General features: G+C 42.5%; 1 protein-coding gene across 15 annotated transcripts in view; it reads right to left on the reverse strand.

Moving 5' to 3' along the window:
* The window catches only part of NCOR2 (nuclear receptor corepressor 2), a 545,344-nt gene that overhangs the window by 165,103 nt on the left and 360,998 nt on the right, over positions 1–19,243 (reverse strand). For 13 of the 15 annotated variants that reach the window (XM_073586135.1, XM_073586128.1, XM_073586134.1 and 10 more), the window contains exons 15-16: positions 4,863–4,969; positions 2,622–2,791 (exon numbers count right to left, since the gene is read on the reverse strand). In XM_073586135.1, coding sequence (XP_073442236.1) covers positions 2,622–2,791; positions 4,863–4,969 — 277 coding nt within the window. The remainder of the gene's footprint in view (positions 1–2,621; positions 2,792–4,862; positions 4,970–19,243) is intronic. The other 2 variants (XM_073586129.1, XM_073586122.1) reach the window with 1 other exon arrangement.

Genomic DNA, 19,243 nt, shown 5'->3' on the forward strand with positions numbered 1-19,243 from the left:
GACAAATGCTGAAAAGCTCTAATGTCACATGCACACATTGAGTATTTGGTGAGATTTTTACTTCAGTACTTATAAGCTAAAACCAGGAGTGAAACAATCAGAGGAATAGTATAATACAAACACGTCACCACTTTGGCAATTCTCACACAAATGCAGAAGACCTTGGGCAATTCATATATAGCTTTGTATGCTATTCAGTATTCGGCCACATGCATATGTTGAGTATTTGCTGAGGTTTTACTTCACTATTCATAACCCAAAACAAGGAGTGGGTGAAAAATGCAGAAGGGGTGCATGGAGTTAGAAACAAAAAAAACTCCTCAAATTCGGAACGTGTTCACATCGCCTGAGCGTATCACTTTTTCTTTTATTTATCAAAACTCAGTGGAGCATGTATGCTAATTTATTACCAGGTTTATTAGATAAATTATAACATGCACTTTATGGTGCATACATTAAAGGGAGTCTATCAGGTGATTCATGCTCCCCAAATCGCAGGCAGTAGGAATCGTCGCTTCCCGTTCCAGAGAAAATATACTTTGAAGTTCCAGCCAAGGACCATATCTGAAGGGAATAGTCCAGCTTCTCCAAAGACCAGCTCAGCTAGTTAGTACTTAGTTGAGTGGTTCTTAACAAATTATAGCTTAGACTAGTTGTGCAATAGGGGTCAGCACTATGTGGAACTGTGCACCAACACTGGCAAAATACACTTGATGATCACAAACACTTTCTGAAGGCCAGTGATTCCACAAAGGTACTCTTGATGACGCTTAATTGTTTATTAGAAGACATTCTAGGCGACTACCTGATGAAGCTATATGACAGAATGCCAAGGGACTTTAAAGTGGTAATCAAAGTAAAAGGGGAATACTCTGAGGAATCGAAGGTTTAACAAATTCTGGTTTGGTTCACATGTGTTTCTTTAGATCTTGTTTCTATGTGTATTTCTTTGCAATTTTGCTGCTTTCAGTCTAAATCTACAATGTGCAAATTACAACAAGAACATAGAAATAATAAATTATATACATAACACCATCATTCTGTGGTTATAGACACATGTATTCATCCCATACTGATTTACTAAGGGCAAGTCCAGTCAGATATGAAGGTTCTTCAACCCATACAGGTTCATAGTCGAAGTTGGAGCTGATACTAAAACTGAGTTCAGTGAGATCAGAAGTGACAGACACTTCTGTGAGCTAGAAATATGCATAGTCTTCCATCTAAAGAAGATTTACTGTATTACTAAGCAGGATATGATGATTCCGAGCTGTCAAAGCAATGCTGCCCATGTCAACCCATCAGCCACAACTCATCCACGCACCAGGGTTTCCTGATTTTTTTCCCAAAAAAATCATAGACAAGATTTTTTTTTTTCGTTTTAAGAAACTGTAAAGCCACAGAAGTGATATATATCCATATTCCAGAATGCGGATTTAAAAACATATAAGACTGTTGAAGTAACAATTCCAAATCTGAACCATTCAATGTTGGGATGTGTACTGCATGAATGACGTCAAACTGAGAATACTATCCTGTGTACACTAGCTCCTCATAGACCAAGCTTCATATTGATGATTAGCAGACACCAGGCTAACTGATGCCATATAGTATTAGCTGCCTTTTGCCCACATTTGCTCACATAGAGCCATTAATCCAAAGAGATCTTTGTGTGCTACGCTCTTGTACAGCCGGACTTAATTCAGCATTTTAGGTGCAGATTAACTGTAAACGGGTTATTCAAGATAAAATTTTAGCTGCACACTGAAATGCTATGCTATAATATGCAAACATTTAATATATGAAATTGGAACTGCGTTATTGCTATAAAAAACATGTTTAAAAATGAAGGTACTTGGCGCACAAATTCATGAGAGCTCAAGGCATTTTTAATTAGAGCTGGACCAAGACTGCCATTATAATTGTAGGCTTTCAGCCCAGGAAAGGCATGTAAGGTTTAGGGTCCCAACAAGGAAGTACGCCTTGACGCTGGCTTTTGGGCCCTCTCGAATTGGCCAATTCGTGCCCTAAGTACATCCATTTTTTAACATTTTCTACAGCAGTAATGCACTTCCAATTTCATGTATTCAATGTTTGCATATTATAGCATTTCAAACAGCTTGGACCTGTTCACTTTTGTCTTATTCTGTTTGGAGGTACTGGCGAGTTTTTTTTTATATTTGCAAGTCAAAATTTTGGTTCCTCAAAGCCTTGTCAAAAATAAAAAGCTGAGCCAATACTCATTCTCCCAAGTCCAGGGATGTCTCTCTGCCGCTGCCCCAGTTTTTACTGGCGGGTTGTAGTGGTAATGTCATGACTACAGCACACATGACCACTACAGCGAGTCACTGGGCTCAGCGGCTTGTTCCATGTACACTGCTGCAGTGAAATCATTGTGTTTGGCGGTGATGCACATGCACTGTAATCATGATGTCACGTTTGCAACCTGTCAGGAAATATATCAGGCCCCATACACAGACTGCAGCTGTCCTAACCTCCTGATTACATAGGGGCTAGAAGTTATACTATACTACAATCCCGATTGCAGTCAAGTCTACTGATGATGCTCTGAATGCAGTCGGCTGACACATATGACATGAGATCTCTTGATTGACTCTTACCTAAATCTGAGTTCTGCTGAGGTGCGGAGGCCTCTTCATTGGCTTCATTGGCCATGGAGCGTGTAATACGTCCCTTACGGCGCCCTTGGCTGTTGAAAGTTTTTCTCCCTTTTGAAGTCACTGCTTCTTTGTCGTCATTCTCTTCACCTGAAGTATCTTCATTTTTCTCCCTAAAATCAAGATCTTATCAAATTATTCTATTTATTTCACCGAGTTCTTAAAATCATATTGAAACCAACAAATTTCATGAATGAGCAGCAACAGAGGAGCACATAAGACACAGGTCACCATACAGAAGCTGTGTTACAAACTAGGGCTAAGAGACACTCAAAAGAAAGGCTTTAAGATGACAAAGTATGAGAAACCTGTGCTAAACATAAGATACGAATGCATAGGTATTAATCAGACAGTACCTTCTTATGTAAGGAAAAAAAAAGGGGACTCTTACTACTGACATAAGTCAGGTTATTGGCATTACTGTGAAACTAGAAGCATACAGTAAGCTGTGGGCATGAGGAAACGGGGTATTTTTATTTAGCATCAAACACTATGTGAAATCTAAAAATCTTACTTTAATACTAAACCTTATTAACCCTTAAAGTGGTACAGACAGATAAGAGCTTCTGTAACCAACTTACACAAGTCACAGGAGGGTGACTGTGCCCTAAACCTAAAAGGGTATTTCTACAAGAAGATTTGTTGAAGATACTTGTGCCACTGGCCCTTTATAATCGATGGTGCTTCCAGAAATCCATCTTCACGCTGCGGAAACAACTCCGTTCACATGTTTAAGAGGAATTTCACCCTAAGGCCAAGTTCACCTGAGCGTAATAAAAAATCTTCTGATTTTCATCCAGAAAAAAAAAAAACAAAAAAAAACTATTTTTCATCTGTACTGTCATTCGCATGTCTGCTTTTTCCACCTGTATGGCCTTTGTTTTTATACATCAGCACTAAATCAAATTTAGAAAACCAAAAACAGTTTCCAGTGTTAATAATGGCAATATATCCATAAGCATCGGATGCTATATAGGTGATCCATATGGAACCCAACCTTTTTGTGCACCCATCGACTTGAACAGGAGAGTCCCATCTGAAACTTGCAAAACTTGAAAAATAGGTTAATTGAACAGCCCACTGGAATAACATTAGTCCAAGTCCTGCCCGTGTAAGGTTAGAATTCACCACAGCCTGCACTCGGACTAAAAATATGGTCACGTCAACATAGCCCAAGATTGATTTCTTGCTTACGCAGAAATGGTAACCTCCATCTCCTGTTAACCATGCTGCACACTAAAGTTGAGAAAAGAAGCTCAGCTGAGCAGAGTATGCATGTGTATTGAGTACTAGAGAGAGACACCGGTGGAACACTCCGCTAGGTAATGTCTATAAAAATGGAGAAAGACTAGAGAGTTGCATCACCTGTATACCTGTATACATATATGAAAGCTTTTCTAAACTGCTTCCATTATAATGAAAGCAGAGTGTAGTACACAATGCAAAAGTCAAGGTAACACATTGCAAAGTTCAAACTCCATTTTGTTCCTAAAACTTACATTTCTAAGTTCTAAAGTTTCATTTAGACTCAGCCAGAGAACTGTCAAAAAATAACTTGTAAAATAAATCAAATTCCTAAGTTCCCCTGATTCTGCTGCTGTTTTCTATTTTGCGCTGTGTCACCTCATTGCAAAGATATTCACATTTGTGGCTATTAGAGGGTTGTATGTGAAATCTCTGCTTGCAGTTCAAGTGGGCGTCTCTTCAGCCTTCTCTGCGAGGGGGGGCACCTGTCTACCAAATGCTGATGATCACAGCTCGAGACTGCTAAACTGTTAGATCACCCGTTAAGCTGAGATTGGCAGAAACTGGGAGGGAGTGTTGAAAGTACCTTTACTCAATGAAGATACTGAAGAATCGCTCAGTTGAGCTACACAGATTTCACAAATTGCTCTCCAAAAGCAATAAATATGAATATCTCTGCAATGAAGGGACGCAGCACAAAATGGAAGAGAGCGTCAGAATCAGTGGAGCTCAGGAATTCTTACACGGTATTAAGCTACGTTTTTCGAGCAAGTAAAAGGCCTTCTCCAACCCGATCAGCCAATCGTTACTACTTTGTGGTCTCCTGAGCCTGCCAACCACAAGGAGAATCCTCGGTAACAGAATATGCCCCAAGGCTCTATATAAAGAATAATATTTCCAAGGAGAGTTAAAGTAAATTGGATGTAAAAGGAGACGTACTTCCCAAGCTCCTCTTTGTCATTTTCCACATCTTGTTTAAATTCTTCTTTTTCAGGCTCCCTCTCTTTTTCATCTTTCTCTTCCTGGGTACTACGGGGCATCTGCTGCTAAAAGAAATAACAATGAAAGTTTCATTGAATAAATACTAGAAACAGACGACTCTTGTGCACATTTCTGCAGCTCAACAGCACTCTCTATAGCTCAAGTGGCAAACTGCAAGGCCTAAAATAACTTTTCCATCTTGTACTTATTCAAATGTGCAATGGTATCTCAGTTTGTGGAAGATTCATTATTATCCAATATTAATAGTGCATTTTGGATAAAATAAAATCCAAAAGAATATGGGTTCCACCATAAATGGAACATTTAACAATAAATTCTTCATGTTCTCCTTAAGTCATTTCATAACAATCCATTTCGTTCTTCATTTCCTATTAAACAAAGCAAAAACTGAAAGAAGATACAAAAACATCAGCATCATGAACAGCGGAAATTATTACTATTCAACTAGACACAAATTAATCCGGCTAGATATAAAAGATAAAGGTGGAGTTCAAATTGCCGACTTTTACCAGTTCTGTTTTATAGTATTCTTAAAACAATTTAAAAAAATCCCAGGTAATGCATGTGTGTTAGGGTAGTATAATACACAATAGAAATTTCTGCAGAAGACTGTGCTGGCACAGGAAAACGCAGTGCAAGCCATTACTAGCTACTAAAAAACAAAGGACATGCCAAAAAGAATATCCAAACTGAATATGTAACAGCATTGTGTGACCCACATACAGTTGTGCTCAAAAGTTCACATACCCTGGCACAATTTTTGCTTTCTTGGCCTTCTTTCAGAGAATATGAAGGATAACACCAAAACTTTTTCTCCACTCATGGTTAGTGGTTGGCTGAAGCCATTTACTGTAAAACTACTGTGTTTTCTCTTTTTAAATCATAATGACAACCCAAAACATCCAAATGACCTTGATCAAAAGTTCACATACCCCATTTCTTAATACCGTGTATTGCTCCCTCTAACATCAATGACAGTTTGAAGTCTTTTGTGGTTGTTGTGGATGAGGTTCTTTATTTTCTCAGATGGGAAAGCTGCCCACTATTCTTGGCAAAAACCCTACAGTTCCTGTAAATTCTTGGGCTGTCTAGCATGAACTGCGTGCTTGAGATCTCCCCAGAGTGGCTCTATGAGATTGAGGTCAGGAGGCTGAGATGGCCACTCCAGAACCTTCACTTTGTTCTGCTGTAGCCAATGACAGGTGAAATTGCCCTTATGTTTTGGATTGTTGTCATGCTGGAACGTCCAAGTACGTCCCATGCGCAGCTTCCGGGATGATTGCAAATTTGCCTACAGTATTTGCGGATAACGTGCTCATTTGGAGGCAAATTTGCAATCATCAGCCCAGAAGCTGCACATAGGACATACTTGGACGTTTCAACATGCCATGAAGAGTGGGCAGCTTTTCCATCTGAGAAAACAAAGAACATCATCCACAATTACCACAAAAGACTTCAAGCTGTTAGAGGAGGCAATACATGGTATTAAGAAATGGGATATGTGAACTTTTGATCAGAGTCATTTGGATGTTTTGGGTTGTCATTATGAGTTAAAAAGAGAAAACACAGCAGCTTGACAATAAATGGCTTCACCCAACCACTAACCTTGAGTGGAGAAAAAGGTTTGGTGTCATCATTCATATTCTCTGAAAAAGACCAAGAAAGCAAAAATTCTGCCGGAGTATGTAAACTTTTTAGCACAACTGTAAGTAAAAATAAATACTACACACAGCCAAATGTATAGACTACAAACTGATTTACAGTAAAATCAGTCACTGCTGAGAAACAGAAATCACTTCACCCTTAGATATGAGAAGAAACAGTCTTATTTCTCAATTAAACTATTCAGTCAACCTTCCAATTGTTCGAGCAGATTAGCGACTGAATGCCAATCCCTAATGGCTTGCTACAAGGCAATACGGCACTCATTACTCTCGCAAACCGATATCGGTGATGGACCGCGCTTTAACATTGCCACCCCAGTGCATAAACCTTACTACACATGACTGTAGGATCATAAGCGTGTAGATTTTCGTTGACTGTGTGGGTGCACAGGAAATGTATTCTACTGCCGAACCCACCTCTAAAAAATAATTCTGATTATAATCTCCAGACAATACAGCTTTCTCTGCCTGCCTAGACCCAGCGATTCGGCTTGTGTATGAGGCAGAGAATAGAATGGAAGGAGCGCTATTTGTATTTTTGACTGCCAATTTGGATGGAATACATTAAGGACGTCACATCACATTTTAAAAGGTATGGTCCCACATTCAGGAATTGCTGTGGTTTTGACACTGCGTATTTATGCAGCGCCAAAACTGCATCGGCCAGATGTTACAGCACTGTGGATGGGATTTCTAGAAATCCCATGTCCATTGTACGTCTATGAGCACCTGCGGACACTGACATGTGGCGCGTCTTTCAGGACCGCAGCATGTCAATATCTCTTGCAGAGACGCTAGTCTCTGCAGTAGAAATTTCCACAATAGAACGTATTGGATGCGGTAAATCCGCATGGTTCAGTGAACGCATGCAGATTTACCTGCGTCAACAGAACGCAGTGTTTTTTATCAGCGAAATACGCTGCATCCAAAACGCTGCGCTTTCCTGATTGTGGGCACAAGGCCTAAGAGCTGTGTCAAAATTGCAAAAATCATGTAGTGACCCCATTTTGGAAACTACCCTCCTCAAGGAATTCATCTGTGTGGTGAGCATCTTGAACATCTTTTAAAACAAAACAAAAATTTAGATGTTGTGAGGTAGCGCTGTCATTCAGTTCGGGGATTCTCGCTTAGCCGCCACAAAACCAGATCCAGCACGGGTTTTCATAAAGCAGTGTAGTCCATGAGGTCTATTCATCATCATAAACCAAAGCAATATGCAACAGCATATAAACAGCAGAGCGTCCATTATAGCTTCACTCTGTAAACCCTGTGTTCACACAGGTTGTACAATGTCCAGCATACAGGCTCTCTTAGCCTCATTTATCTCACCCACGTCCGAGTTTCCTCATGGCTGCTTCAGCTTACTGCAGACGTCCATTCCCTCCCCTGGGACCGCTCAGACACGTGCAGCCATTCACCACAGCCACTTCAAAGGCTGTTAGCCAGGAAGCTCCATCTCAGCGGGACCTTCCACACTGGTCCAACCAGGTCCCTGCATTCCCCCATGTGACCTAACCTGGCCACCTTATATGGTCCGTAGCCACGCCCACCGGGTCACATGTCTATGACCTCATCACAGGTCCTTCACACACACACACACACACACACACTTTACAATAGCGTTATTAAACACACACCCTGGGTGGGTTTGTAGGTAACTAGTCCCTGATACTGCTGAGGTGCTGGTTCAGTGTATCACTGCTGATTAACACAAACATAAATCTCCATCTCAAGGCCACCCACCTTGAGATATATAACGGTCATTCAGTATCTTGCCATTCATCCACTCTCCTGGGACATCCATACAGCTCCCCCTAGTGGACACAGTGGTCACTACACCACAATGTTTACATTAAAATGTTGCTTTATCCCCTCATTTTTCATTAAGGGGAGAAAAGGGATGCAAGAATTTGTAAAGCAATTTTTTACGAAAGTGGCAATACCCAAAAGTTATTGCATGACCATTGGTTGCCATTGCTTTACATGCGCGTTGCAGCTAGGCTGATTGGGTGAGTGAGGCGGTCTCCTCCCTCTCATAACCATCTCTATGCCGTGGTTACTCTTCACCACAGCATCTAGAGGGTTAAACAGCAATGGAAGTCGATGGCACCGACCCTGGTTGATGCTGCAAGAGCTTGGCTGTCAGTTAGCAGAGTTCCTGGCGGTGATCACGATGGCACTGCTGCTAGGCCTGTATGATCACCATGATGGACATGTTATGTCACACTGCAGGAAAACCTTTCTTATTATGACATACATGTAGGTCAATAGTTAGGAACGGGATAAAAAAAGGTTTACAAATTTTGGTTATTTTATTTTTGGTTTTCCTTATTGCTAATATTATTAAAATTAAAAAAAAAAATCAGAAAATCTTGTAATTTTCAATGTGGTTGCTAAGCTTTATATTAGGCTGACATGTTCTTTTCTGTGGAGATCACTTTTCAGCACTCACATTATCATCACAGGTAGGATTACAATGAAATGGAAAACCACTATATAGATATGACAGGATCACAACATGGACATTAGGTGATGGTCACAGCTCACCTCCTTCCCCTCCCTGCACAATAATCTCAAATCACAGAGCAAGTCTAGAAAACTCTTCCATAGACATGATTTACACTAGAGCCCACCACTAGCATGTGAAAATATTGGGATTAGCCATGCCACTCGCGAGCTACAGTGCCGGCCTTCATTTAATGCCAGTTTCAACCATTGTTTGCACTGGTGGCGAGGTTTAACGTTGGCACAGAACATGCATTTACAAACAAAGATCTTCTTTGACTACATAAAATCAAAGAAGGATCCTTCGAGGCCAAAAGAGTCTACATCCATACACAGAATATTACAGCGATGAGTGTGGGATGAGTAAATCACACATCACGGAGCAGTGACTGCGAGTAGGAAGGGAGCGAGGCAGAACGCCAGAAGATGTGTCACCACCAATCTGCTCATGATACCACGTGTAATTGATTCCATTAACATACCAAAGTAAGAAAATCAGAATCGACTAGACAGAAGTGGGAGAACTAGATTAACCAACTCCACCAGGAATACATAAACCGTAGGCAATATAAGTGGTCACGGGACTGGAATTCATGATCGACACACAAGCCAAATAAATCTACAGAAACGACACAAACGGGCCAAGAATCTGACAGAACACCAGAATTAGTTTCCCCATATCGCTGTTCTTCTGTATCTATATAGAGCCTGAAGACCCACCTCTTCCGACAAGCCTATAACCTGCAGTAACCACCGATCGACCAAACCGCTGCACGACCAGCTCTACCCTCGCCTACTGTATTATCACCCATCCCTTGAAGATTGTGAGCCCTCGCGGGCAGGGTCCTCTCTCCTCCTGTACCAGTTATGACTTGTATTGTTTAAGATTATTGTACTTGTTTTTATGTATACCCCCCTCACATGTAAAGCGCCATGGAATAAATGGCGCTATAACAATAAATAATAATAATAATAATAATCTATATGGGCACAGGAGAAACCTTTTCTGTACCATGTACATTGCTCAGGAATGAGGGAAGGGTAGGTAGCAGATATCATACTTCAATGCAGACATAGGATTTAAAAAGCGCCATGTAAGGCCATATTCACACAGAGATTTTGAGGAGTTTTGAGAGCAGATTTGCTCTAAAACACTTTGAAGATTTGAGGTGTTTTTACCCCCCATTTTTTTTTCCTGAAGAGGTTTTGAGACAGGCCTAGTGGAAAAAAAAAAAAAGTGCAGGTCAACTGCTTGAAACCGATCCTGATCACATCTGCTCCAAACTAGGCATTGTCCAATCGAAGGGCAAAAAAACCTGCAAAATCTCCCCAAATAAGGAGCAATTTCCACATGAACAGCCCGTCAGTCTTGAATGTCTCAAAAATCTCAGTGTGAATATAGCCTAAAGGTGGGTTCACATTACCTGTTGTACCAATGGCCACTGATGGGTAAATATCGACCGATAGGCAGTCTTAATCGCCTGTTTAAACAGGGAGACCATGCTTAGCGATGAGCACTGCACGATCTGTAATAGTTCAGTGCCCATAAGTGGGCTGTTCTCGGTTGCACAGACTCCGTTTACACAGTGCCGCCGAGGAAAATTATTTTCCTTTTGTGCAGCGACAAATATCAACTCATCCGATGAACAAGCATTCGTCAGGTGATTGTCAGCCTGTTTACACGGCAAGATAATTGTGAACCAAGAGTTCCTAGGATGATCTGTTCACGATAATCTTGCCGTATTAATGCAGCTTATTATATTCAGACATCTATATAATACAGATTTACTACTCAAGATTCAGAAAGTTAAAAAAAGCCACAGTCCGAAAGAACACGGGAAGTTTATCAGCGAGTCAGAGAGAGGATTAATTCTGGAGAACCCCATATTGCATAAATTACAGGAATCTTAGATGATAAATCGTTATTACATAAGAGCTCAACCACAAGCATTTTCATAGGGTCAAGGTGACCTTCAGGAGAACCATCCCGTAATGGTACGTATGTAGTGACTAGTGCACAGACCCTGGAAGCACAACACAAGTAGGATGCCAGTGTAATATCACGGCGCTCTCTACTCACACTGGCATATAACCATTAATGTCCTACTGCCGCCACTCTCATGCCAGGAAGACAATGTGCATCTGCCCAACTTCTCCACTCAGGTTCTGTGTTTACTGTTAATTGCCAACTACTCATTTTTATGTTCCCGTCTAATAAGCTTCCGCATCTGAGATAGTCACGTTATCGGACTGGCACCACATTATAAACTGCAGGGGGCAGTGGGGAGCCCGTAGTGAGGTGGCATCAGTCGGTGCCATGCCAAAGGGAACTATTGGTGGATCTCAGCACTGGTGCCACAGAGCTGGCAGGTTTTTGAACTTGGACTTCCACACTTGGTTAGTGGCGTCTAATCTTTTTGCTCACGCCAGCCAGCCTGTCTAATCGTCGGTAGTAGTCGGGTGTTTCTCTAATCTATGGAAATAATTGTAGGCAGCGAAGATGGGCAGTCGTCTTTACCAATCGATCATGTATCTGTATCTATACACACATTATATATGTATATATAAACACACACAGATGAAAGCAAGTAGAGCGAGACACAAGCGCACACAAACAGATATTCCCTCCACAGAAGTGGAACACACTGTAAACTGAAGACAATGGAGAGAGCAAAAGTCAGCACAAGTGGGAAGAGACAGAAACAGCCCCAGTGACAGGCTCCCTCACCTACAGAACAATGACATAGCAATACCCTTCTCGCCAAACCACTTACTTGCAATTAAATCCAGCTTCCTCCCCGCTCGTGTGATGTCCGGGATCCCATAGCAGCCCCCCTGCTCCGCAGCTCCAACTTCACGGCCCCCTCCAGTCTGACACACAGCACTCCAGCCTGTAGTAGTGGGACCTGCCCAGTACAGCTCAGAGCCTCCACACTTCCTGGCCATTTGCATAGTTAAGCCTTCAACTAACCACAACATTCCAGCTGTGATTTTGCAATATACTGGAATAGGCCGAGCTTGCTGCATGATTCATCCTCTTAAATATATGTGTACGAATGGAGGCGCGCACACAAACAGGGACAGACAGTGGGCGCTTACAGGCTAATAGGAGTTCACGCATACTATATATTAGTCAACAAAAGAGCAAATATCTACAATTGTTGTGTCTCAAAGCCCCCACATAACACTTACCTATCCCCACATACTGTTAATCTATCACCATGTATCATTTACCTATCCCCACGTATCGTTTACCTATCCCCCATGTACCGATTACCTATCTTCACGTACCGATTACCTATCCCCACGTATCGATTACCTATCCCCACGTATCGATTACCTATCCCCCACGTACCGCTTACCTATTCCCACGTACCGCTTACCTATCCTCACGCACCGCCTACCTATCCCCACGTACCGCTTACCTATCCCCACGTACCGCTTACCTATCCCCCACGTACCGCCTACCTATCCCCACGTACCGCTTACCTATCCCCACGTACCGCTTACCTATCCCCCACGTACCGCTTACCTATCCCCACGTATCGATTACCTATCCCCCACGTACCGCTTACCTATCCTCACGCACCGCCTACCTATCCCCACGTACCGCTTACCTATCCCCACGTACCGCTTACATATCCCCACGTATCGATTACCTATCCCCCACGTACCGCTTACCTATTCCCACGCACCGATTACCTATTCCCACGCACCGCTTACCTATCCCCACGTACCGCTTACCTATCCCCCACGTACCGATTACCTATCCCCCACGTACCGCTTACCTATCCCGACGTATCGATTACCTATCCCCACGTACCGCTTACCTATCCCCACGTACCGCTTACCTATCCCCACGTATCGATTACCTATCCCCACGTACCGCTTACCTATCCCCACAGCTCTCCACAAATTAACCATTTCTGTAATTTATGAGCACAGTCAACAAGTAATAATGACATTAGGATTTAGGCTATGTGCCCACGTATGCAGAAAATTTCTGCATGAAAACCGGACTCCTTCCCAGAAAATGCGTGTTTTTGATGAGTTATTTTTCGCGCTTCCCCAGACACACAGAAAATAGCTAAAAACGCGGATTTTTCTACAAAATTAATGAGCATGCTGCGTTTTTTACAGCTAAGCGTTTTTTTCGCGGAAAAAAAAGCATCAAAATGCACAAAAAGTGAAAAATGCATTAAAATGAATGGGCTGCTTCTTTTGAGCGATTTTTAAGCGTTTTTGCCGGTAAAAACGCTTAAAAAAAACGCAAGAAAAACGCTTACGTGGGCACACAGCCTTATGGTAGTCACCTGTCAGATTTTCTACCTAAATAACTGATTCTCAAGACAGATATTTAATATACTATCCATTGTAAAAATCACAGTAAGCGTGACACTCATAACAGTCCATCTACTTATTTTCACAGTTTATTTCCGCAGTGGAGAAAAAAAAATCAACAATGATTTTATTTCAAGGCAAGTAAGCAGGATTACAACAACTCTATGCACACAAATTTAAAGCAGATAGTGATCACATTTTAGGCAGGTTTTGGAGCGCACTGTGTCTGAAATCTGACATATTCCCCAATATGGGACTAGAATCTTTGGGTGCATTGACACAGGTTGGATATGCGGGGGATTTACGAGAAGAAAACACATTGCATATTGTAGCATCAGCATTGTGGATGACAAATTATGAAGCAACTAAGGAAAGTGGCAGGTTGTATTGTACCTAATGAAAAGCAACTATATTTAAAAGCATCTGTAACAGCAAGTGAACGAGCTTGCGAGTGGTTTGGCTCAAGTGTGACTTGAGATTCATGGGCTTCAGAGAGGAGGGACTTGAATTAATTCTCGGTTTGTGCAGTTGTGGCCAAAAGTATTGACACCCCTGCAATTCTGTCAGATAATACTCAGTTTCTTCCTGAAAATGATTGCAAACACAAATTCTTTGGTATTATCTTCATTTAATTTGTCTTAAATGAAAAAACACAAAAGAGAATGAAGCAAAAAGCAAAACATTGATCATTTCACAACAAACTCCAAAAACAGGCCAGACAAAAGTATTGGCACCCTCAGCCTAATACTTGGTTGCACAACCTCTAGCCAAAATAACTGCGACCAACCGCTTCCAGTAACCATCAATGAGTTTCTTACAATGCTCTGCTGGACTTTTAGACCATTCTTCTTTGGCAAACTACTCCAGGTCCCTGATATTTGAAGGGTGCCTTCTCCAAACTGCCATTTTTAGATCTCTCCACAGGTGTTCTATGGGATTCAGGTCTGGACTCATTGCTGGCCACCTTAGAAGTCTCCAGTGCTTTCTCTCAAACCATTTTCTAGTGCTTTTTGAAGTGTGTTTTGGGTCATTGTCCTGCTGGAAGACCCATGACCTCTGAGGGAGACCAAGCTTTCTCACACTGGGCCCTACATTATGCTGCAAAATTTGTTGGTAGTCTTCAGACTTCATAATGCCATGCACACGGTCAAGCAGTCCAGTGCCAGAGGCAGCAAAGCAACCCCAAAACATCAGGGAACCTCCGCCATGTTTGACTGTAGGGACCGTGTTCTTTTCTTTGAATGCCTCTTTTTTCTCCTGTAAACTATGTTGATGCCTTTGCCCAAAAAGCTCTACTTTTGTCTCATCTAACCAGAGAACATTCTTCCAAAACGTTTTAGGCTTTTTCAGGTAAGTTTTGGCAAACTCCAGCCTGGCTTTTTTATGTCTCGGGGTAAGAAGTGGGGTCTTCCTCGGTCTCCTACCATACTGTCCCTTTTCATTCAGACGCCGACGGCTAGTACGGGTTGACACTGTTGTACCCTCGGACTGCAGGGCAGCTTGAACTTGTTTGGATGTTAGTCGAGGTTCTTTATCCAACATCCGCACAATCTTGCGTTGAAATCTCTTGTCAATTTTTCTTTTCCGTCCACATCTAGGGAGGTCAGCCACAGTGCCATGGGCTTTAAACTTCTTGATGACACCGCACGGTAGACACAGGAACATTCAGGTCTTTGGAGATGGACTTGTAGCCTTGAGATTGCTCATGCTTCCTCACAATTTGGTTTCTCAAGTCCTCAGACAGTTCTTTGGTCTTCTTTATTTTGTCCATGCTCAATGTGGTACACACAAGGACACAGGACAGAGGTTGAGTCAACTTTAATCCATGTCAGCTGGCTGCAAGTGTGATTTAGTTATTGCCAACACCTGTTAGGTGCCACAGGTAAGTTACAGGTGCTGTTAATTACACAAATTAGAGACGCATCACATGATTTTTCGAACAGTGCCAATACTTTTGTCCACCCTCTTTTTTATGTTTGGTGTGGAATTATATCCAACTTGTCTTTAGGACAATTCTTTTTATATTTTTTCATTTAAGACAAATTAAATGAAGATAATACCAAAGAAAATGTGTTTGCAATCATTTTCAGGAGTATTATCTGACAGAATTGCAGGGGTGTCAATACTTTTGGCCACAACTGTATTTACTTGCTTCATTCCTGTTTGTGCAATCTAATCTCCATTAGTGAAATGTGCTCCATCAATGACAATACCACCCAGTGTAGATCTCATCGCATGTATGAAATCGCAGATGGCAACCCAGATCTACTGACAATATGCAAAGGAGTTTCCTACTTATTGAGTAAGATGCTCGCTGGGGTAGATATGGAGAAGGATGGTAGCATGGAGCTGCAGGATAGTGAGGCAACTAGCTGTATCACAGTTAGAAGGGATAGGGGAATAATCTTCTTTACAATAATCTATTTATATAGTGCCAAGATATTGCGCACACATCGTTATCGCTGTCCCCGATGGGGCTCACAATCTATATTCCCTATCAGTATATCATTGGAATGTGGGAGGAAACCGGAGTACCCGGTGGTAACCCACGCAAACATGGGAAGAACATACAAACTTTTTGCAGATGTCCTTGGTGGGATTTGAACCTAGGACTCCAGTGCTGCCCATAAGAGTGTGAACAGTGTCAGGGAGGCTAGTCCTAATCTAGCACACTGTCAGGTGAGGGGGTGAAATTGCTGCAGCAAGATATGTCCTCTGAAAGCCAAGGTAGTGTCTGCGCCAGTAAGGAGGGAAATAGGAGTCCAGGGTAGGCCAGACAGGTCCTGGTAATGGTGAGCTCAATGGCTGGAGGAACAGATAGGGCAATCGATCAAAAAGGCCAGGATCGATAAACATTGTGTTGTCCTCCTGGTGCTGCAGCGTGAAATACCATGGATCGGGCTGACGGATTATTGGGAGGGCCTGGTGAGGACCCAGTGGTGAAGGTGCACATGGACACATATGACGAAGTTAGGCTAGTTTCACACTAGCGCTTTTGAGCGCAGCGACGGCCTGCGCACGGCCGCCGCTGAGCCCCGCCCCCTGCCGCGCCTCCGCCGGTAGCTCCGCCTACCGGCGCATGACGCTGCATGCGTCCTGCGTCCCCTATCTTTATCACTGGGGGCGCAGGCAGTGCGCAATATGCGTTTGGCGGCGCATGCGCCTTTTTGACGGTGCAACCAAACTGCAGCAGGTTGCATTTGGCGCAGGTCGGCGCACCGTCAAAAGGACGCATGCACCGCCAAACGCATATTGCGCACGGTCTGCGCCCCCAGTGATAAAGATAGGGGACGCAGGACGCATGCAGCGTCATGCGCCGGTAGGCGGAGCTACCGGCGGAGGCGCGGCAGGGGGCGGGGCTCATCGGCGGCCGTGCGCAGGCCGTCGCTGCGCTCAAAAGCGCTAGTGTGAAACTAGCCTTAGAGGTAGGAGGAAGATCCTTAAAAGTGATTTCAGAGAATTACGGTAGTCTAAAAGATTAAGGCAAAGACCTCAAAGGTAGTATTCTTTGAAAGATTACCTGTGCCACGCCTTTGAGCAGGGGTCTCAAACATGTGGCCTCTGAGGCTCCATTGTGCTAATCTCAGGCCTCTGAAATGATCGTGGCCCGGTCCAGAGGCCACGGATGTCAGCGTTCCTTTTCAACTGAATGTGTGGGAGACATTACTACTAGGTGGGCGACATTACAGGATAGGGAACAGTATTACAGGAGGGGGGCATTTACTACAGGTTGAGAGATATTATTACAGAAAGGGGAACATTACTACAGGATTGAGGACATTATTACTGGACTGGAGACATTACTACAGGACTGGTGACACCATTAGGCTATGTGCACATGCTGCTTATTTGCTGACAAAAATTTCTCTAAGGTTTCTGCATCTCTTGGCAGAAAAACGTAGTGGAAAACTCACACTTTTTTATGCATTTTTATATATATATATATATATATATATATATATATATATATATACATATATATACACACACACACATATACACACACAAAGTTAGGTCCATATATATTTGGACAGAGACAACATTTTTCTAATTTTGGTCCTAGACATTACCACAATGAATTTTAAACAAAACAATTGAGATGCAGTTGAAATTCAGACTTTCAGCTTTCATTTGAGGGTATCCACATTAAAATTGGGTGAAGAGTTTAGGATTTTCAGCTCCTTAACATGTGCCACCCTGTTTTTGAAGGGACCAAAAGTAATTGGACAATTGACTCCAAGGTTATTTCATGGACAGGTGTGGGCAATCCCTTCGTTATGTCATTCTCAATTAAGCAGATAAAAGGCATGGAGTTGATTTGAGGTGTGGTGCTTGGATTTGGAAGGTTTTGCTGTGAAGGAAACATGCGGTCAAAGGAGCTCTCCATGCAGGTGAAACATGCCATCCTTAAGCTGCAAAAACAGAAAAAACCCATCCGAGAAATTGCTACATTAGGAGTGGCAAAATCTACAGTTTGGTACATCCTGAGAAAGAAAGAAAGCACTGGTGAACTCATCAATGCAAAAAGACCTGGGCGCCCACGGAAGACAACAGTGGTGGATGATCGCAGAATAGTCTCCATGGTGAAGAGAAACCCCTTCACAACAGTCAACCAAGTGAACAACACTTTCCAGGAGGTAGGCGTATCAATATCCAAATCTACCATAAAGCAAAGACTGCATGAAAGTAAATACAGAGGGTTCACTGCACGGTGCAAGCCACTCATAAGCATCAAGAATCAAAAGGCTAGACTGGACTTGGCTAAAAAACATTTAAAAAAAGCCAGCACAGTTCTGGAAGAACATTCTTTGGACAGATGAAACCAAGATCAACCTCTACCAGAACGATGGAAAGAGAAAAGTATGGCGAAGGCGTGGTACAGCTCATGATCCAAAGCATACCACATCATCTGTAAAACACGGCGGAGGCAGTGTGATGGCTTGGGCATGCATGGCTGCCAGTGGCACTGGGTCACTAGTGTTTATTGATGATGCGACAAAGGACAGAAGCAGCCGAATGAATTCTGAGGTATTCAGAGCCATACTGTGTGCTCAGATCCAGCCAAATGCAGCCAAACTGATTGGTTGTCGTTTCATACTACAGATGGACAATGACCCAAAACAATAAGCCAAAGCAACCCAGGAGTTTATTAAAGCAAAGAAGAGGAATATTCTTGAATGGCCAAGTCAGTCACCTGATCTCAACCCAATTGAGCATGCATTTCACATGTTAAAAACTAAACTTCAGACAGAAAGGCCCACAAACAAACAGCAACTGAAAACCACCGCAGTGAAGGCCTGGCAGAGCATCAAAAAGGAGGAAACACAGTGTCTGGTGATGTCCATGAGTTCAAGACTTCAGGCAGTCATTGCCAACAAAGGGTTTTCAACCAAGTACTAGAAAGGAACATTTTATTTACAGTTATTTAATCTGTCCAATTACTTTTGGTCCCTTTAAAAACAGGGTGGCACAAGGAGCTGAAACTCCTAAACCCCTCATCCAATTTTAATGTGGATACCCTCAAATGAAAGCTGAAAGTCTGAACTTCAACTGTATCTGAATTGTTTTGTTTAAAATTCATTGTGGTAATGCCAAAATTAGAAAAATGTTGTCTCTGTCCAAATATATATGGACCTAACTGTATGTGTGTGTGTGTATATATATATACACACACACACACACACACACACACACACACACACACGTACATACATACACATCACACACACACTGTATATAGTAGTAACCAAGCCCGAGGTTTAGTAATGAAGAGGTGTGGGCCACATACCCTCGTTAATATATACACAC

Source organism: Dendrobates tinctorius, unplaced genomic scaffold (assembly GCF_039654945.1).
Source record: "Dendrobates tinctorius isolate UK_male_01 unplaced genomic scaffold, ASM3965494v1 ptg000090l, whole genome shotgun sequence".
NCBI lineage: Eukaryota > Metazoa > Chordata > Amphibia > Anura > Dendrobatidae > Dendrobates > Dendrobates tinctorius.